General features: G+C 39.6%; 1 protein-coding gene across 7 annotated transcripts in view; it reads right to left on the bottom strand.

Moving 5' to 3' along the window:
- iqsec1b (IQ motif and Sec7 domain ArfGEF 1b) overlaps window positions 1–23,016 on the bottom strand; it is a 233,083-nt gene that overhangs the window by 84,509 nt on the left and 125,558 nt on the right. For 3 of the 7 annotated variants that reach the window (XM_030420300.1, XM_030420301.1, XM_030420312.1), the window contains one exon: window positions 12,627–12,680. The exons of the other annotated variants lie outside the window; for them this stretch is intronic. In XM_030420300.1, the coding sequence (XP_030276160.1) occupies window positions 12,627–12,680 (54 nt within the window). The remainder of the gene's footprint in view (window positions 1–12,626; window positions 12,681–23,016) is intronic. 7 annotated transcript variants of the gene reach the window in all.

A 23,016-nucleotide genomic window follows, 5' to 3' on the forward strand; every position in this document is an offset into this window, starting at 1 on the left:
TGAAAACAAGCCGAAACAAAAGCACTCTTTCATCTTTGCTTTTCACAAAATCATTGAAAATATCCAAATCTTAAAGAGAATTCAGATTTTAACTTAACACTCACTAAGCTAATAAACTATGAGTGGTGAGGAAGTACCCAGACCCCTTACTTTATAAAAAGTACAAAAGTATTATCAGTCTAATATGTCAGTAAGAAGTATTAATTATTCATCAGAGTGGCCCCTGTCTTGCAATACAGGATAGTATTACATATGTTTTAGGGCTGCGCAATATACTGATAAGTGTTTTCCTGATTTTAAAGGCTGTATGACAGTAAAGTGATGTGATTTTCTCAACTCACCATACTGTTGTACTTGTCCTGATACCTTCCTTTGCCTACTTAGTCATTATATCCACATTATTAATCATTGCTTATCAAAAATCCCATTGTGTTAATGTTCAGCGAAGTACCAGTAGTCATCCCTACAATATTGTTGCAACATAAATATTGAAGTCAAACATATTGTGATATTTGATATATATTTTGTTTTCAAGTCCTAGCATTTATCAAGTGCTTTCAAGACATTTGAACATATCGTGAATGTATATGACATTGGATATTGTGATTTGAGGCCAAAGTGGTTGGGCGAGGTATGACTAAAGGATTAAAGCAGAATTAAAATTCAAATCGCCTGACATTTATGCGTGTCATTTTCAGAAAAACATGTGGCTGAAAACTAAGCCCAAAGGTTTGTCTTCAGCAGAGATACAGTAGGCTTTGGCATATTTCACTGTTTTCATTGCCTTGGGCAGGTAGAGCAGAAGCTTCATTGGTCTGATCCTGTCTTTGAACTACTTTGAGTGGCATGTGTGTTAGGCGACGCCACAAACAAGATGAAAGGTGACGCAAAATGTCAGTGGAGCCACACTGTTCCTCTCATCTGCTCAGTGCTGTACTGTACCCAGTACTGCCTTTTACTGTGTATCAAGAGTGTGCTTTAAAACAAATATACAAATCATATTGTGGCTAATGATGAAGAAATTAACACGGTTAACGGGACATTAAATAGGCTTGACTTATTGCAGTTAGACCAATGCTGAAAAGGGGCATATTTTTGAATGCCTTTGAAAGGGTGTAAATCAAAGCAACAAAGGGCAAAAAGGTGCAATTTATCACACTGCTGTTTTATCAATCATGTCTTGGAGTGCAATTGAGGGCAGAGAACACTGCAGAGCTGGGAGGTTGCATGGTGTATTTATTATGCCCTGACAGCCCAGCCATGTCCTGCAGCCACACAACGCTCTCTAACAGTCAGGTTTCTTTCAGAACATATGGAACCTAAATCACAGCGGAAACACAGAGGACTGATTAATATAATTCACTTTACACATTGATCACATTTTGGGATCTATGCATACACATGCGCGCACACAAACACACACACACACACACACACACACACACACAAACACACGCAAACAAACAAATGCAAAAAAAAAAAGATAAAAAACCTTCAGGTATCAGGCCAGCGGTAGTCAAAGTAAGTGAGTCCATGAGAAACAGTGTAATGAACATATTTGAAGTATTTCTTTGGCCAATACCCAGCGGGATGCAGGTAAGTAATGATGATTCAGGGATCACTTTACTATTCTGTCACAGGTTTGGCCTCAGCGTTTTTTAATGCAGCTATAAACTGATATTCGATATGTATTTAATGAAAATGTGAAAACAGTTTGACAGGATGGCTTTGTTAAGACTGCAGGAAAATCTGATTTGTTTCTCCAGTCAGATCACTGAGACACTCTCCACAGTGTTATTTGCAAGTGATCAGATCAGATGTGTGGGTCATTGCATTGTTGTTGTTGACTGTTGTGTGTCGCATTGAGAGTAAAAGACACTCTGAAATCCAATTTGAGATGCCAGAGCATCTGGACTGAGACGTGTCTGTAGAAATCTGACTATAATGCATTCAAAACCACTTGCAAATGTGGCATGGACTCTATTTGCATAAACTGCATTTAATGTGATTTTCTGCTCTCCTGACTTTCTGAAAAAAAAAAAATGGATACATTCTAGATAGATTGGACAGACAGTCTGAACAAAGTTTATGTGCTGCTTGATGATTGCAGTGATGAACCTACATAAAATGATCTCCTAAATCTGCAGCTCTGCTTTTTGGAACTTTATAGTGAGTTTCAGCTCATTGTTTAGCTGTCTGCCTCACAATATTACTGTTTTAGTGCAATCTCACTGCACAAATAGTGTTATGTGTGGCCACAAAAGACAAAAGAGAAAATGCTCTAAAAAAAGTAGACCACCTATTTACCTTTAGCAGACAGACACATTTAGAGACTAGCTGGTGACCAAGTGGAATGTTTAGCAGCTACAGAGCCTGATATCTCCAGAAGGAGTTGACCAAAAAAAGAGCTAAAAGAGTGAATATTGGACATCCATCCATCACATAGCTAGAAACTCAACTCCAAATCAATAATCATTTCACTCTGTAACAACTGGATGTGTAAACAAACACCTGATTGCTAATAAGTTCATTATCAACTACAAAAGTGAAGATTTGCCAATATTGTGTTTTATTGTTCAAAACTTGCTGTCCACTTCATAAAATGGTGAGCTCTGTTGCCAGTCAGTAAAGTGAAGGCCAATTTACAGCAGCCACATTTTTCACAAAAACAAAGAAAAAACAATTTCACTCCATATCCATTACTTTCATTCAATATCTCCATTTTTCAATTTGATAAGAATTTTTGTCTGCTCATGTGGGTTGCCTTTACTGTCACAAATGCCTGTTGGTGCATATGGATTGATAGTGATGCAGATACGGAAACTATATTATGTATATATGTATATATGTCTATATACAGTATATGTGTGTACACACACACACACACACATACATATACATATACATATATACATATACATACTTACATACATATACATACATACATACATACATAGATACATACATTTGAGACATTGACTCACTGATTCACATCATCAGGATCTACAGCAACGACATAGAAACATGATTCAGACTAGATAAGTGTCTGATGATATCCAAGGGAGTTTTCTTGGGAAGTTGAGCCAAACTAAAGGGGTTGAACCACCAGAAGGCAACATAGCAGATGTAGACAGCTACAAGCACCTCAAGGGAGTAAGGCAAGTCCTGAAAGGTCCGCTGATTGGTACGAACAAGATCTGAGCGATCAACACTTATGACCTACTGGTCATCAGATGCCTCACTGGCATAATAGGCTGTCCAAAGGAGGAGATAGAGGCCATGTTATCAAGAAGAGGAAGCTCCTCACAATGCATGGGGAGTTGCACTCCAAGTCCAACGTCCAGCGGTTGTACACCAAGTAGAAGGAAGGAGAAAAGAAACTATCCAGGAAGAAACAACAAACATCCATGAGTTCATGGATAAGATGGCCCCAAGTGATGAACTGCTAAGTGAATAACTCAGGCATCAGAAACTCTGTGAGGAGGAGAAGGAAGAACTAGGAGGAAACATCATGGAAGGACAAACACCTGCAGAGTATGTACCATTGACAGATTGAAGAAGTGGCTGACATTGAGAAATCCTACCAGTGGCTGGGAAGAGCTGGACTGAAAGGCAGCACAGAGGCACTGACCATGGCAGTACAGGAACAGGCACTCCGCATAAGATTTGTTCAGGCCGGAATCTACCAAATCAGGGACGACTCAAGATGCAGGCTGTGCAAAGATGCCCCTGAGACAATCCAGCACATAACAGTGGGTTGTAAGATGCAAGCAGGCAGAGGTACATGGAGCGCCACAACCACGTGGCTGGCATAGTGTACAGGAACTTTGTGCCAAGTATGGGCTAGAGGCCCTAAAATCAAAACGGGAGACACCTCCAAAGGTGGTGGAGGGTGACCAAGCTAAGATCCTGTGGGATTTCGAAGAAGAAGGAACATGAGAAACTAGAGAAATACCAAGGGCTGAAAGAAGACCTCAAGAAGATGTGGAGAATGAATGCAGCAGTGGTCCCCGTGGCGATAGGAGAGCTTTGGACTATGACCCCAGAACTGGGAACTGAAAACTGATTCCAGGAACAATGTCTGAGATCTCTGTCCAGAAGAGTGCAGTCCTAGGAACTGTTAAGATACTGCACAGAATCCTCAAGCTCGCATGCCTCTGTTAGAACACCCCAGCTTAGATGTGGGAGGAAGAGCACAAGACCGCCCGCATTAATAACATTATTATGAAAAGCTGAATGTAGCATGTTATTAAGTCTGTTTTCAGAGATGTCTGTGTAAAGCCACAGATAATACAATTGATATCAGTCTGGACAGGTCAACTACCCATGCTCTTGCTCTCACACACTCTGGTATTTTTCCTTGTGTTTTGTATGCAGAGCAAGATTCTGGATTAGGCCCACAGAAAACAGCCCTATAACTACTCCCTACAGTTATAGTAAGGCAGCACTTTTCTAGATTCCTCCACATACGAGAGGATTTAATAGGAACAAAGTTCTTGTGCCAAAATATGTGAGTACACAAGTGTGTTTCTATGTGATTGCATGCTGACAAAATCAATTTATTTCTGCAAGATTTTTGAGTGTGATAAGGAGTTGAATCAGTTTTAATCTCTTAGATAAATCCTGGCTGCTAAGCGGGCCAAGCCATAAATTACGTGCTGTAAAAAATGGCTTCATAGCATGTCTTTTTTTGTTGTTTTTGCATTCTCCAATGGACATTCTAGTTTAGAAATCAGGATTGTTAATGTATACATCCACCTCCTCTATCAGTTAATATCCCAAATATGAGGTTATGTTGACGGACAGCAACCTTTTTCACATGAATATATTATTTGGCCTTTCTGAGACCATACTTCCAAAGCCTCCATGACCAGCCAACTTGGAAGTCCCAAATGTGTGGCTTTCCTCACCCGCACCTGAGAGCAGCATCACAGCCAATGATAATCATCAGATAGCAGAAAACCAGCATCTAGATCAGCTGCAAAATCTATTCAAGCAGAGGTCTATCCATCTGCCAAAATTTCACCCAAACTGGATTATAACTTTTAGAGTCAAAAGGATGAAAACCCAGTGACACCCTGAGAGCTGTTTCCAATAATTACAGCAGACCTTTTCTTCATTGCTTGCCACTAAGGATTAGTTTCATAACCAATTCAATTATCAATTTAGTCTGTAAAATGTCTGAAAATAGTGAAAAATCCATCTAGAAGGGGCTAAACTAAACTATGCACCACCTGAATAGACACAGACATTTCAACAATCATTTTTTATTCAAACCTTTTACCAAAAAGCATGTCACTGGGTTAACTCGTTTAACTCAGGGCAAGGTGGAACACTGGAATACTGGAGACTCACACTTTGGAGTGATCAGGACTTTATTAAGTAACTAATTCTGTCAGAGATGCCAACAATATTGATTTATCATTAAATATTGATTTTTAAACTGTTTCAATACTCATTTTCCACAGTATCAAAAGAACAGTGCTTTCTCACCCGCTTTACCTCCAATAGCGCACAGTTAGCTCAGATTAATCAGTCACTCAGAGAGTGGTGTGTTTTGTTATGGTGTTATAGCTCATAAAAGATGCATTGCATTTGAGGCAAATGAACAAGTAAAGGCAAAGGATACAAACATCCCCACATGCAAGCAATGCTACTGAGTATTGCTTATGAAAGGTGCTAACAACAAATTTTGCAATGCACCTACAGGAGCAACATCTATAAAGAAGTTCGATAGCTTATTGACAGCTCCCATTTCAATATCACTGAAGAATTAAACAAGATAACCCAGTAAACCCTTCTTGGTAAATGTTCTGTCCTGTTGTTGGCCCAAGAGCCATTTGCAATTTAGAAAAACACAGTGGAAACGCTTGTCAAACAAAACAGCATGGTGGACCTGCGGAGTGGGTCTGTGTGTATGAGTGGGAGTTCAAAGTTATTAATAGAAAAACCTTGCCACTCCACATCTTGAGCTGGAAAGATATTTTAATTAGTAAGAAACACTTTTAAACACAATGCACCTTACATGAGCGGAGCGTACGCCAGACTGAGAACCACTGGAAAACAATGGCTTTGCTGGTGACACTTTTCTAGAGACACGTCTTGGTGTGAATGGATGCTAATACTTGTTCTGTCCAAATGATAATTTATTTCTACTGTGTCTCAATGGCCACGTCCCTTGACCATGAGTTGTTTAGTGTCTGTTCCTGTGGTGTACTGGTGTACAGTCCATGCATGGCTGCATTATATCCAACTGTGCTCACTGTTGTGCAGCTGTATGAAAAGTTAGGCGCAAGCTTATTAATCACTTCAGTGTTCATCGATTAACAAAGTTGTTGGTGATTGATTAGTTGATTAGTGATCTTCTTGTTCCAGGACTACTTTAAATAAGCTTCATGTAAGCATAGACTCCAACACTAGTGTTCCTCCAGTGTTTTTCTACCAAAAGGCAGAGTGATGATACGTCATGATGCTAACTGCCTTTACAGCAGACAGCCTGTTCTGTGGCAGTGAACTGTAAAGCAAAGCCCATCACATTATCCCCTGCATGCAAGTACAGCCAATAACTGACAGCTCCAGCCTGAGTGCAGAGCCAACAGAGGCTGGATCACTCTAATCATGAGATGTGTGTTGCACAGGTACAGCTAGTGTATTTAGTTCAGCACTGCCAGCCGCCTGAATCTGCTTCCATGCAGATTTATGGGAAAGCAAGGCCGCTTTGATCTCTGATACTCTTAGCTGCAGCTGCCATGAAAGAGACTTTACAATTAGATCAATTCAACACAAACAGTGGTGGCAGAAGAGCGAATAAAAAGCCTGATCTATTTATGGCTTCTTCACACACGATGACAACAGCTATTAATTAACTGGAATGTCTCTACTTTTATGTACCATCTGACAACTTCCAGCTGTAATTACTACTGCCTACTAAAAACAGCCATGGCCTGTGTGTTGTAGAGCTCTTATATCAAAGTGACCAACAACAGCAGCAACACTGCTGCATACTAAATACACAACACACTGAAGCTAAACCATGAGGGCTTATCTGAGTTGTAGGCTCTTTGGCTTGTTTATGTAACATTAAAACATTAGAAATGATGAGGCATGCAGATCAACAGCATTTAGGTTGACATTAACACAGTTCTTCACAGTTTAAAGCAAAGCACAAAGGCAGTTTGACACTGCTACAGTCATCTTTCAAGATGTAAAGGTGCAAAGGGAGTAAGGCATTAAAAATTAACCAGGACTGCTTTCTAAATTTTTCAGTGGCCTATTAATTATAGACAAGTGAGCAGACATCTCTGGATAGATTTACCTTTGTGATAACAGTAGATTGGGCACAATGTTGATGCCCAGAGGTCCTGTAATATCCTTTATGGAAACATGCTGACAAAGAATTTTCCAATAAAGTCCTATCAATCAATCTGGAGCACAGTGTGCAGCCCCTGCTGCTTTATTTGATATTGCTGTCATGAAGAGTGATATATGTGGCCTTATTAAGCTACTGTATATACGCACACAGTTGAGACAGACAGATAGATGAATGAGAGGGTCTATATCAACCACATCCCCACCATTTACTGTCTGACAGCATAGTTTCTCAATAATTAACAACCATTTGAATTTAATTGTTAAGCACTTCTCAGAAGAGCCCTTACACAGTCATTATTTCATTGCTTTGTTTGGAAACAAGTTGCCATATTATCACCGGCTCTGATGGTGTCCAAAGATAAATGCAAACAGAAATACACCATCCAAGACCGTAACTGCACAAATACATCCTGCAAATACTTTGTACCACAAAGGCAACATCAAGATCAGAAGATCTATTGATCCAAAAAGCCTATTAACAATAGATCAATGACTGTGTACATTTTAAAGGAGTTTCATAGTACAAAGCTACCGGACAATGACCACCTGACCTCAGCCCCATAGATAGGATCTTAGCTTATTTATCTATTCGTATATCTTTAGCTCATCGTTTTGACTTTACAGTGGATAAGCTCTGCTCTCATCTGCCTTTCTGCCAGCCACAGCATGCGGCTGTTTGTTGACAGAAGTAAACCCACTGACACAATCTGCCCAGCCCCAAACAGCAGACGGACAGAAGTCAGCGACTAACCCTAACCCAGTAATTCTAAAGATTCTAAAGAAACTTTTCCCCAGAAAGAGGACAGAGGACGAGAAGATATAGAATGCATTAGATACAATAAGGTATAAATATATGTTGGGATCCAAACTTCTCAGATCATTAATCAAACACTTCTTCCATTTGTATCGAATATTATACCATTTTTTTCATTACAAATGAAATTTGAGTAAAAAAGTTGAATCTTGGAAAAATGGACTGATGTGAAAAATGATTTTCAGAGTAACTTCTTTTTTAGTGTCCTCCTTTTGCTTTCATGATACCCAAACTGGCATGGACCCCACAAGTTTGTGTTAAACCTGATTATCTGAGCATCCCAGCATGATCTGACAGTGTTCCACAAAGCTGGGCATGACTGTGAAAACATGCTGGGATAGCATTAGTCATCAGGTTTTGCACAAACACAAACTTTGAATAAGAAGACTAAGACTAAGACTAAGAAGAAGAAGAAGAAAGATAAGGAGCAAGATACTGCTTCATGAGCATGAAAGGGCATATGGCAAAATTATGGAGAGACATATGTCTCAAAACTAACCACTGCACTAACCATGATCCACAAATATTACACTATTTACTATGAACAAAAAATTCCTTGCGCGTGTGGAAGTGGCATTTGAATAGTTGTGCACTGATTGCTAAAAACATATGACTTTTTGCAGAGGTCACCAATTGGCAGTTGCGGTCCGGGTCCAGACCCAGACATCGTTCTATCCAAACACAGACCTATAACCCATAAACTATTGAGAATTATTACATTTAAATACTTTTCGAGCCTTTACAGTACTGGTTTAGTGGCCCACAGAAACCCACAGACGAATTGCCTGTATATCATCCCACATGACGCAACATAGCCAATCAAATCAGCGCACTCAGAGAAGTGGGGTGACTCGAGTGAGTTAAAAAAATACACACAGACTGGTGAGGAAGGAAATGCGAGTCAGAGAAGAGGTATTTCACATGTTGTGCTCTAAAAACAGAAGAGTGGACACCAAAAACAGAGCTGTTAACCGAGAATAGACACTAACATGTTGGTTCTTCCCACAGGCACCTCAAAACCAGTATGTCTTATATTGTCTGATGCCGTAGCAGCAATGTGAAACATCACTGTGAGACGAAGCACAAGTCTTTCAAGCAAAACATAACCACTCAAATCTGAATTAAAGGCACCATAGATGACGCCAGCTTTCTCCACTGTGAACATTATTTAAACAAGATATGGTTCCAGGCTCAAAAAGAGCACCTACACAGGTGTATGAAGACGGGCCTGACACATTACATTCCTCACTGAACAAGAGTAAATGGGGGAGTGAGGTCTAAGAGGGGAAGCCTGCTCGGTCGTTAAGAGGTGCTGAGATTGTTTCATACAGTTGGTTGAGAATGTTAAAATGTGAAATGGATGTAAAAAGAAAAAAAAGGGGGAACTCAAGGTAAACTGTGTTTTTTCCAAATTTAAGCACTTTACAGGCACAAGACATATGATATATGATACATTTACAAAAAGACATATTTTTACAAATCATAGCACATAAATTTCAATGGCAACTTACCAGTCACAAGTGAGCAATTTTGTGTTGATGGATAGCAGAACTCATTCATAAAGCTCAGAATACTTGTGGATCATGGTTCATGCATTTACAAATAGTTGTGGGACATATCTCTCTCCATACAAAATGGTGTGTATGTATGTCTATATCTGTGTGTCTCTCTACAGAGTTGGGTCATATTATGTGAATCAGCAGAGAAATGATGTCCTTTAAATGCCACATCGTCTTTGCTTTGGGCAACAGTCACTTCAGTTATTCAGCTGTACTTTGGCCATGACCAACATTCCAACAACATATTGTGCAAAGGTTGGCAACTATGCCCGTTTTTTGTGATAGGCCACTCTACACATTGTGACTTCAAGTAAAAAAAAGTCAACAAGACTTTCACCTGTAATGGATTTTCACACTGTGGCACTGTTGTGAAGGATCAAAACACAGCCAGCAATTTCGTACTGAGCCGGATGACCACAGAAAATCAGTCAGTGTATGGATGCTTGTCAGGAGAGAATGGAATCCCCCAATCTGATTTCCACACTTCCTTGTGTCACTACAGATTGGATTAGTTCTAGATCGCTCTGCCCAGCAAGTACAAAATGGATGGGAAGCTGATTACAGCTTTCCAAAGCTTCTCTAATTATCTCAAATCTTTTATATGAAAGACTGGGGGGGGAGACAAATGTCTGAAATACAAGGCTGGAACCACTGCTGGCATCTATGGACAATTACGGAGTCAGTCAAAAGGACTGCATTAGCAGTTATTAGCTACTTATGTTAGCTCTTTAGAACAACAAATACATGTGCCTTCATGAGAGACACAGCAACAAAGTGGTAATGATCTACCTAAAAGCTAATGTGGAGCATTAGCATTGCACAGATGCACTTGACCCTGCCCACCAGTAGTTAGAAGAGAACAGCTGCTGTGTGATTGAAAGGTCAAGAATGGAAGCCCTCTCTATTCTCTAAGACCGCTCTAAACCAGACAGGAAAGTGCTACAAATAAGTAAAACCAACACTCAGTACAACACACTCCTGCTCCGTGCGTCCTGTGTTTCTCAGCTGACCATGTGATTACTCAGGGCTCTTCAGGAAACCGAGCACAGACCCACCAGCGACCTTGAGTGGATCACATGATCAGCCATCACAGTAGATCCCCAGCTCTGCACATGCTGCGGCTTTACGGCTGTGCGCTGAACGCGGGAGGGGAGTGAAGGGGAGGGGCTGCTTGGTAATATTATGAAAACCCTGCCTAGTGCAGGCGAGCCCTGGGTGGAACAGATGGAGGCTCCTTCTTTGTTATGCAATCCAGCACTAGTGAAGCAGAAAATATGACTTTTATGTTATTCCCTGGATGTCAGATAAAATGACATCCTAATCAATGTCCCGGGACTAATAGACAGACAGGGGGATTAGCAAGAGGTTGATGTAGCCCCCCTCCCCAAAAAAGCCTATTGCCTGGTACAGCTGAGACTGAAGTGGCACAGTGTCAGTTTAAAGGCTTACCCCACCAGTTTTACATATTAGAAAGTGTGTTGACGGGTCTTGAATAGTACTACTGAATGTATGAAGAAGTATAAAATAATTTGCGGCTCCAGAGGATGCTGCGTGTAATCTGATTATTTGCCTCAAATGATTTCACTCAGGGGCTAAATTGCATTGTGGGCAATATAGGTGCCAGGTTATGAAAAGCAGTCCATTGGCCTAGCATTGTGCTGCTCTAACATTGTTTGACTCACTGTGGACGGTTAAAACGAATGATCAACATCAATACAGCAGAACCAGAGACTTCACTTCTTTATTCCAGAATTCTTCTTCCTTTTCAAAACCTGGAGCCTACATTACCAACGATTCAACGTAGCCACTGAATGACATCACTGGAGGAAATTTAGCAGATTACACTCCTCTGGAGCCACAAAAGACTTTATACTACTTACTTACACATATGCAGTAGTACTCCTCAAGACCTGTAAACACACTTTAATCTCTAAAATTGGTGGTTATCCTTTAACAATACAGTCAGCTCATAATATGTGCAAAATACACTGTATCATATAAGCCTGACACATGAAACCATATTTTAAATTCCCTGTATAGTAAGCTTACTGAGTGTCTGAAATGCATGAATAATTCCAGTGTTTTTGCAGATTCCTTGTTAATATGGATCACCTTCATAAATATTAGCATATCTTGTGATGCAGAAGTAGTGAACCCGTATTTCTATTTTAGCAAAATGTACAGAAAATTCTGCCTTTTCTGTAAAACAGATAATAAAACAATCCATAAATGCACAGATTTGGCTTATTTCATCGTCTCTTACTACTTTCTCCCCGGAGCCTGTAAAATGTAATTGTGTTTTATGTGGAAAAAGCCGAACAGTGGCAGTGTTGTATGCAACTAGCAGTCCAACCAGGAGAGATTACAACTGGAGGCTCAAAATTGACCAAAACAGCAAGATTAAACAGGCTCTGAGAAGAGGACGCACTGGTGAAAGGCTTTGAATAATAATAACTCTAGGAGGGGAGAAAAAAAAGCCTGCCTTCTTCAGACCCCTTTCTAAAAATAGCTCCACTGGCGTGACATCATCAGTGCTACGCAAATACTGTCCACCTTTACTTCTGTCGGTGCAGCAGAAAAGTCTGTGGCAGCATTTCTGATTGTCGACAACGTGCGCACACGCCGGGATACATGCATGTGCACGCAGCAGCACACACTTACGACAACAACAACAAAAACGTATATTTTCTATTATATCTATTTTAAAATTACTCCACAAATAATCAAGAAATAAGAAAATAATTCAAATATTTGACTCCCTCATTTTAAGAAAAACTCCTATGTTTTCTGGACTGAGGACATTTTTGCTGGCAAATAGTGACGACCAAGATTTCCCAGACTAGCACCTCTTTCCTCAAAACATTTACAGTAGTAATACTTACAAATGATGGTGGCATCTGTGAGTCATGGCTGAGCTGAGAACTTCTGTGTCTGGTCTGGGGGAGGAGGAGAGCAGAAAGCTGAGAGACACACTGCCTAGCATGCAGCTAAAGCTTCCTCAGTCACCCACCTACTCACACTCACATATACACACACACACCCTGACTTGGCGTGCTGCTCATTCAGGCTTGGTCACAGTGGGGATGGCTCACGTACAGTAGTCTTATGATGTAACCGGCGCCACACACACATCTCATAAGCAGCAGCCAAAGCACACACTCTGCTGCATTTAACCTACTTAATCTATATTCATGTACACAGAGTTGCACTGTGTATCCATTAAGTCTACTTAATCCTATCCATACGATCAATATCTGTTAGTGTTCTGAGGAATGGTTGTATAGCACAGCATAAATGAATGGAAAGATATGAGGTAATGTGAATATAGATTTGAACATTTTTAAAACAGCATGCATGCATTTTTTTCACCAAATGAAATCCTAAAACAGACATAAATTAAATTTCAAAAGAATCTCATGTACATCTGTCACGTCTGCACCATCAACTGCATGTCTCTCACATACGTGTCTATTTGCACAGTGAGGGTGTTGACCAAGTATGGATTATCTCACTGTAAGGGACCCACGTAACATACTATGCAGTTGTGTTCTGTAACACTGTGCTGAGCAGGGGAGAGGGGAGAGGGGAGAGGGGATTGGTCCGATGGTCTCTATGGAAACCACTGGCTGTGTTGAGGACAGGTCCACAGAGGGATGCCTTCATAAGGGAATCAAATCTTTTTTGCGCTTCTCATCCAGAGCTGATGAGTCTTCTGCTTCTAATGGACCACTGTGCAAATGACTAGGCAGGTAAAGGCTTTAATTACATTTAATACTGCTGCAAATGAGCTATTCCAGCAAACACAGTTATAGAGTTTCAGTCAGCAGAAACTACATTAAGGACATCCTGCAAAAGCTGGAACTTATATAAAGTCTACAAATATACTGTTGGGCTAGATAAGGGTGTAAGTCATGAGCAACCTCCCAGCCAGGAAGAAGCTGCACCAGAATGGCACTGCATGTAGGACATGCAAACCTTTTGCAACCATTATTTAGTCAGACTATCCTTGTTGCGTTAATCATCTGTGCATGCAATTTATTAGTATCCATATATTACATTTATTGTTAGGCAACAACCTCTAGTGGCTGTAATTATTATGATGGGAGCAAAGTCTGGTGACATAGCATAAAGAGCGAGAACATCTGTATATGGAGGAGGTTGGGTGGGACAAACACCAGACTTTCACCCAGGAGATCGCTGTTCATGTCACATGTAAAAGCACAAGTCTATGTACTTATTTTAATGTATGTACTTAATTTACCTCACATTACTTACTGTATGTCACATATGTAACGTACATAACATACGTTAACTCACATACATAACCCCTCGACCTAATCCTAACTAACATACATGATTTAACCCAAACCATAATCATCCCCTAAACCTAAGAAGCTTTGTTGCTTAAACCTAACCAAAATCTGACTGCTTCACAGCGCTAACCATGTATTTGTCTGAAGTGCCTGCCACTGGTACTATCCAACAGTCCTATATGTTGTTTTAGAGAATGGCCAAATGTAGTATTTTTGGAAATTGAAAAAAAAATTACTCTGTTATTGACATATGAGGACGTGTGGTTTGATGACCAGTGATGATATTTGTACAGGCAGTCATAGTTCTAAGAGAATACAGAATCGTTATGAGGTTTCCATTTTAGTTATTATTTGGGGGGCATATTTGCCATTTTTGGATAGAGATAGCGAAAAGGCAGACAGAAAATGTGGGAAAAAGAGAGGGATATGACATGCAACAGTGGTTGCCGGCTGGAACCAAACCGGTGATTGTTGTGGCTATGCAGTCAAAGGAATTCTGATAACCATTCAGCTACAAAGGAGCACAAGAGGTGGCCATTTTGTGGCTTGTAGTGAAACGTCTTTGCAAGATTTGAATAGATTTCCATGAAGTGTTTCATAGACATGTACCCTCAGGGAAATTGCAACAACTTTGATGATGCTTTAACCTTTCATCTAAAACAATGATCAGGTCATAATTTGTTACCCAATACTTTGGTTTATGACCAAATACCTGTAAAACTTCCCATCAGCTTCAACTGTACTTCATCAGTTCTAATGCTTGCCAACCATCATTGTCACCAGTGCAGTGACATGGGTATGATGCCTAGCCGGGACCCACCAAGGAACCCTGCCACTGTCGTTAGTTGGAAATGCAAACAAGTGTATCACTACCCAACCGTGGCTGCAGTGTTTGGGCGACAACTTCTACTTCTGTGTAATCCATACACCCCTAACTGTATATTTCATCACTAATTTCTCTTGAAGTAAACAGCCCAGTTACACACAAGGGCACTACATAGGGAAATAGATGCTGGAAGAAATTAAGAATTACATGGAAGATTTTCTGCTGACAGTCAGCTCGATAGCTTTACAGTGACAGATAATTGTACATTTAACAAGAGTTGTGGAAGTACCAAATCCATCAGCTGCCTGCACAGTACATGAGGTCATCTTAAAAAGCAACACACAGGCCAACAACCCCATATTAAGAAGTGAATGTGCCTCACGTCTGTTAATGGACCTGTCTGAGGGGAAAGAAACTGGTGGCACACTGTCACTGTAAGGACTATCAAGGAGAACTAATTCAACTGAATGACACCACAGAGCATGTCAGGAAAAGAGGGCCTTGCCTTTTATCAGTTTGCAGTGCGATGGCCTTTTCTCTACGAAGTTAACACGTGTCAAGACAGCAGATGAGCAAATGATGTTTTAGCAAGTATTTCAGCCGGATCTCCTAACTGCCCAAAAGTAAAGTTATAGCTGGAAGATATATGCACTAATCAGTGAAAGAGAAGGGAGGGTGGAGCCAACCATGCTATTATGTGATAGAAAATTGGATTGGAAAATAGGCAGGGGGCGGGCAAATTGCTTATCAACAAAATAGAAAGCTGCACCATCACTCAGCAGTTAACATGACTGCCGAGCACGCCTTGCATGTATCACAGTCGGCAGCACATTTCTCACAGGAGTACGCACGAGGCAAAATGGCTGAACCTTTTTGTCACGACAAGACGTGAGGCGGATGGAAAGCGTTGAAACATCAATCACAGACGAGGTGTTTACAGCAGTTGTCATGACAATAACGATGGATGAAAGATCCTTTCCTTCCCCTCTCCAGAGACTAACTGACATTTAATCCCATTCTGCTCAGACACACTCGTCGCCATGGCTGTAGGTCCACAAGTCTCTCTAGCTCAGTGCCCTGTCTAGTCTTAGACAATGTGACCAATCCTGATGGGAGATATTTTCAGTTGGCTCACAGCCATGGAGAAAATGTACAGGGGGTTAGCTTGTCAGTTTGATGAATAATGCTGGATCGGTCGCTGCATGTACTCACTGTGTGGTGTACATCTGATTTGCTAAACCCCTCCCTCGACAGCAGGGGGTGAGTAATACCCTCGGCGGCCATGTTCTTGCTTCAACAGGACAAACATCATGCATCTTTGACGACTGGAGTGACACTGATCTCACGCATCCACCATCTGACCCATCATCATGAAATGCTCACTGGTGAATTGGACTAGATTTAGATACTTTGTCCTGATGTCTGGATTAAGCACCAATGGATGTCTGACAACATCAGAAATGAGCCTCGGGTCGACAGTGCTGAGGAGGAGATCACCAATTTGGTCTGACGAGAAGCTGCCAGTCATTATAGACACAAGGCCTTTGCAACAACTGCTAAGATAACATAGCAGCACTGTGAAGATGGAAACTAGCTTGATCCATTGACACTGATGAGATCTTAAGCACATATTTTGGGCTGTGAAATGCCCAGAACTCACAGCGTCATCAGAAGGCACACATTTGGAGTTGAGGGTTGTCTCTGTCCCTCTGCCTCTTGCTTAGTGGTTTCCTCACGCCTCTAATCCTTGGGCCAAAAGAGCCGAATGGTCCACTACGTAACAGGCTTATAGGGATGAGATGAGTTTATGATGAGTGCTGCTGGACATGTCTGCCGGGTCAATAATGTCAATTATGTCTGCTTCCGGTCACATAGTAAACAATGGATACATCTATTATGTGAAACAGAACAGACTTTACTATCAATCCCACATAAAAAACATTATGGCAGAGCTACCCCAAAACAACTGAAATAAGAGTATGATCTCTTATTTTCCTGCACTCATCTTAGCAGGAGGAACTATCGGCAAGCTTTCCCTCACAGTGCATGGTGCTTTGGAGCTACAGGACATTAAGGCATGTCTTCAATCTTCTCAGCCAGAGAGGAAGTTGGTGAAGGGTGTAGGGTTGGGAGGAGGTGTATTGGTTTGCAGGTGGATGGAGGTTCTGTGGATTGATAGTGCTGTGGTGTCGACTTAATGGCAAGCATTAGGGCCCGGAAGTGAAAACTGTTCCTGATCAGAGAAAAAAGCCCGGGGCTCACAACAACAACAACAACACACCAACACACCACTCTGGTAACTGAACTACCTTGCTTGCAATCGGGAAAAACACAAGCAGGATTGTAAAAAGGCCAGGAGTGGCAATTCATCACAGGATTGTCCTGTGCTGTAAATTATATGGAAGCTTATTGAGTGTGGGCTCAGTATGACAAATAGACATTTTGTATATTGTCTCACTGGTTTGGTTATTACTTCAATGCAGCAGCAGCAGCAGTAGTAAGGACAGGAGTGAGTGAGAGTAAGTGAGTGATTGCAAGGGCCACTCCCATCTCTCTGCTCACTGTCTCCCTCCTCCGGCTGTCCTGCCTCACATCTGAAACAGAACCTCAACAAACTCCTCTTGCCACATTCAGACAGTAGTTTTTGATGCTTAAAGTCCACCTCATAGCTCACCAAAAACCCAATGGATCCTGACAATATTTACAGTTTGGAAGGACCAATTTGAGATTCATTTTCGTGGAATCAGGATCTGCAGCACCACATAGTCTGAAATATTAACAATAAACGCACTTAAAAATGACAAACCGATTTAACTACGTGGCCACAGCAAACCACAGTAGAAAAATCAAGGAGAAATTATGAAATAAACACAATCAGCGCAAATTGTAAGTCAACAATGTCAGGCAGGCAACGCTTCCAGTGGGATATGAAGTGGCGTGGAGGACGGAATTAAAGAGTGGCACACTCGCAAGGTTACAGAAATGTGCCAGGTGCAATCAAGGGGTCAGTTGTAAAGACACACATCAAAGAATCTCCCAACTCTAAAACTCAACACTGAGGATCCTATGACATTGCTGCTTTGATTATGTCTCACCACTTTCATCAATCTCCAGCAGTAGGCAGCTGTTTGTAGCTGAAAGTTTGCATAAAGTCACTCCACCGGGACCAAACATCAGACAGACAAAATTAGCAGCAAGTTGGTGAACCTGTTGGGGCATTTAGCAGCTACAGTGCCAGATTCTTCCAGTAGTTGGTGCTTTAAAGATCCCATTAAATTGATACTTGAGCTTCCTGAAGAACGTATCCCCTGTTTAATTTGACCAACTAAAGCTGTCAAACTGATTCAATTAATTAATTAATTACAGAAAAAACGGCAGCCTTGTAAACAAGATGGAAGCAGCTGACTAAATGGTGCTGAGAATAATGAATGGAAAACCCCACTCTAGCCAGCCAGTGGTTCTAACTGTCAAACAGTTAACAATCTTTCTCAAACTGATAATGGGCCGGGGTTAATTGTCAGACCATCACTACCAGATGCTGTCGTTTAAGCGTGATTAATATCATTAGCATGGATATTAGCATGGCCACAGATAGCATGGATATTAGCAGGGACAGTGATAGACATGAGGTCCTCCTGTGTATTGAGGAGCTGCAGAGTTTATTCATGGTCAAACTGTAACCTGTACTTTACATTCACCACCATTAGACAACTTCACTGCCAAACTTTCCATCTGCTCCAGCTGTAGTCCATTCCATTTGAATTTTAAGACATGAATTTTAAAACACTGTCAGGAATTGTTGATAGGAGCACCATTTTCATTTTTTGCAATTTATGCAGCAACGATCAGAGTACTTAAAGCTTAAAATATCACCTCTCTGAAAGCTAAGAATATATTTATATATTTGTGAATGCAATTAATTTTGATTAATTAATCACAAAACTTGGTATTAAGTAGATTCATTGTTTTGTATTCACTTGACAGTCCTAAGTTCAATCAGTAAAGTCATTTCATATATGTCAACAGTCCTCCACTCAAACACCCGTCTGATGGACATTTAGTTCTGGCTGCAGGATTTCTGGCTCATAAAATCCATTAAATTTTGCTACTGCTTCCTCTTGCTGATATTTGGGGTTGTGCCAGATCACCCAGCTGCACATGTTTTATTAACTTCAACAGACAGAACAAGATTTCAACAAGTCAGACATAGTGTGTGTGTGTGTGTGTTGTCCACAAATCAAGTGACAGGGAAAGCAACTGTCTTGCTTTGAGTTTGAGGATGATTAATTTCAGCAGGATGACCCTGCATTGTCACCAATATGATGTGAGTCAATGGCGACATGATTTTAATAATGGTATGAATAAGATTGGATTGTAAGTTTGGGAGATGTGTGTCTTGATGAGTGTGGTCACATTCTGGGGCTAGTAAATATTTCTGGACCAACAGAGGGCAGTGTTTTTTCACCCACTGAGGCTTGTCCCTCATGTCCCTCTGGACTTGTGGTTCAGAGCAAAAAGACAGTGTCGGCACATTGTTAATCTAAAATCTACTTTCATCATGGTTCACATTAGGCCAAAGGCACTCCTGAATAATGCATTTTCAATCTCTGCGCATGGAGACAGCCCAGCTTCAAAAACTGCTTGACTCACCTCCAATCTTACCCTAAAGATCCAAAACACGGTTGATTTTTTATTGAATTTCTGTGTTTCATCCACAACTTATGTTCTCACACACTATTTCCTGACCTACAGGCCACTTGTTTGATTGAAAGCCACTGACTGTGTGATGTGCGATGTGTGAGACTGAGCATGGAACTGGTGGTTTTGGTCAACAGCAGACCCATTCTAGAGCTCAGACATATTTAATCTGTCCCTTCAGATGCCCAGTGACTGACAGGCCGTGACACTGGGTGGAAAAATTGGATATTTAACCATGCAGTTTAAATTATAGGCCACTGATCTGTGCCATGTCGCTTGAAATATGCATGAAATTCTTACATAAGAGAAAAAAGTGTGTTTGTTGAAATCACAGTTAAATGTTCATGTAATTTGTTGTATTAGGGTGTTCACATCAAATGACAGCATATATGCTATTCTATAATTCAATAATATTATATGACATATTACATCCTACCTGAGTGACAATAAGTCATTCTGGGAAAAACTGTGCAACAGTTCAATTTGAGGAACAAAACAGCAGGGAAGTTGCTTGTTTCCAAATGAAATCAGTTCTCTAATTGAAAAGGTGTTGTGTTTGCCTCGTCACATTAAGACGAGGAAGTCGAAATTGTTGGCTGTTAACTACCAAGCTGCTTATTACATACCAAATGTAAATTACTTCTTCGGATGCACCTTGAGAAACGCCTCTGTTTATTAAATTGTCACTTTCAGTAAAGACATAAACTTTCAGTGAAGCGTGAAAGACACTAATGTATGCCAGGGTAAGACAGCACAAGGCATGCACTAGATGATAACATGAAAAAATTATCCAGGATACCTGGAAACAAAACATAAAGGATTTATGTGACGGCATAATATGTGAAAGTAGAAGAACAGGGACGTTTTGTTGTTTGTGTTTAACATAATTTCACACAATATATATATGTATATGTATATATATATATATATAATATATATATGTATATATATGTATATATATATATATATATATCTATATATATATATCTATATATATGTATATATAGATATATATATGTATATATATATGGTATATATATATATATAGATAGTATATATATATATATATATATGTATATATATATGTGTATATATAGATATCTATATATATATAGTGTATATATATATATATATATATATATATATATATATATATATATATATATATATAGATATATATAGAGTATATATATATAGACATATATATACATATATATCTAATATATACATAATATATATATATATATATATATGTATATATAAGACAGCACAAGGCATGCACTAGATGATAACATGAAAATCATGAAAATCCCTAATAACATGAATCATCTAGGCATGCAGTAGATGATAACATGAAAAAATTAGATATTTATCTATATATCTATATATATATAGATATATATCTATATTATATATATATCTATATATATATATATATATATATATATATATATATCTATATATATATATATATATATATATATGATATATCTAGATATATATATATATATATATATATATATATATATATATATGTATTCTAGATATATATATATCTAGATATATATATATATATACATATATATTAGTGGCGGCTGGTGACTGAAAAAATTGGGGAGGACAGGAGGAAAACCAGTCCACGGTGTCATGTTATTTTATACAAGTCAACTACTTAACCCTACTTTCTTATATTCAATGAAAATTAAGCAATAACACAATGTCTTACAAGACTTCTTTAAATTTCATTAAATAGCTAATATACAAGACAAAAAAAAAATACAAATTAGTATCCCTTCCATTCGAACCCCAGTCACCTGTATGGCAAGCAACTGCGATACCCCCTCTACTACTTTAGCACTTACTGTACAAATACGCCGACAGTGACTATGTTGCTGCTCTGTATTGTGTGCTCTGTAACTGTGTTGCTGTCCCGGTCGTGCCACTAACGTTATGTCCTCCAGCAGGACGAACGAAAGAAACGAAAACTAGGAATTATGTTTCTGACTGCTTCTCTCTGAGTTCTCCGAACAGTTTTTTTTCTTTCAGAAATGTGCTTATATTTCCTTTGAAACCGATTCCAATATAGCTGAAAACTCCATATTTCTTGTTTGAGCATGGCTGGCAGTGAAAGCTGTAAAATACATAGAAGTATTTTTTGTTTACGGTTGTTTAAATGTGAGAATGAAATTTGGGAACTGTTATTGGACCAACCTGCTGTCAATCTTGTATTCTGGTTGCTGATTGGTAAGGGAGGACGTCCTCCCTTAGCGCGTCATTTTACGTGTCTTAGTCAATCATAGATCAGCATGAAAAAATCCTAAATGCATTGAGTGAATGGAAGGAGATCCCTCCCACGGAGGACAGAAGCCCTCCGTCCTCCTCTAGCCCCCACCTTCCTGCTCCCTGCTCCTCTCACAGACTGTTCTGTCTCCTCCGTCTGCAGCTGTCGCTGTTGAACCGTTTTAAGTGGATTTTCTTCCAAAGAAGAAACTTTTTTTTATGATATAATATATATATATATATATATATATATATATATATATATATATATATATATATATAATATTTTATAAATGATACTGAGATTTGGTAATGATTTATTTCAACCAGTTACTCTTTCTTAAAAAAAAAACTGATCTTCCTGTTGCCTCTCAAAAATAGAGGAGGACCAACCTCCTCTGCCTCTATGGACGAGCCTCCTCTGATATATATATATATATATATATATATATATATATATATATATATATATATATATATATATATATACATATATATATAGATATATATACACATATATATATATATATATATATACATATATATATATATATATACATATATACATATATATATATATATATATATATATACATACATACATACATGTATATTAGGGGTGGGAAAAATAATCAATTCTTAGATGAATCGCGATTCGGACGTGGATGATTCTGAATCGATTCACAAATGTAAAAAATCGATTTTCTACATGTTAATTGACAACGTAATGTTGACGGAACGCAAGAGGCGGAACTCAGAAGTGCGGAAGTGCAGCACCAGGACAGTTGGCTGCGTGCACACAACAAAAAACATGGGATGTGTCGTGAATGTCTGTACTCACAAGACATGGGTGGAATGTCTGAGGCATTTGTTCACGCCGAGCGGCTCGAGAGCAGCGCGGAGACCGCTGTTGGCTGATAGCTGTTGGCCGATAGCTGTTAGCTGTTAGCTGTGGCGTTGAGTGCGTAGTGTCCAGGTTAACTTGCGACACCTGTAACTAACTATCGGGTATTTCTGTCATTCCGCCGTGCATTCAAATGGTTACTTAAAGCCATCGTTCCCAGCCGCATACATCGTTATTAAGCTGAATCCAAGTCGATGTGAAAACTGTACACTGTCAAACAGCCCGCACAGTATGTTGAACAGGAGTGAAAT

The sequence above is a fragment of the Sparus aurata genome, chromosome 6 (assembly GCF_900880675.1).
Source record: "Sparus aurata chromosome 6, fSpaAur1.1, whole genome shotgun sequence".
Classification (NCBI taxonomy): Eukaryota; Metazoa; Chordata; class Actinopteri; order Spariformes; family Sparidae; genus Sparus; species Sparus aurata.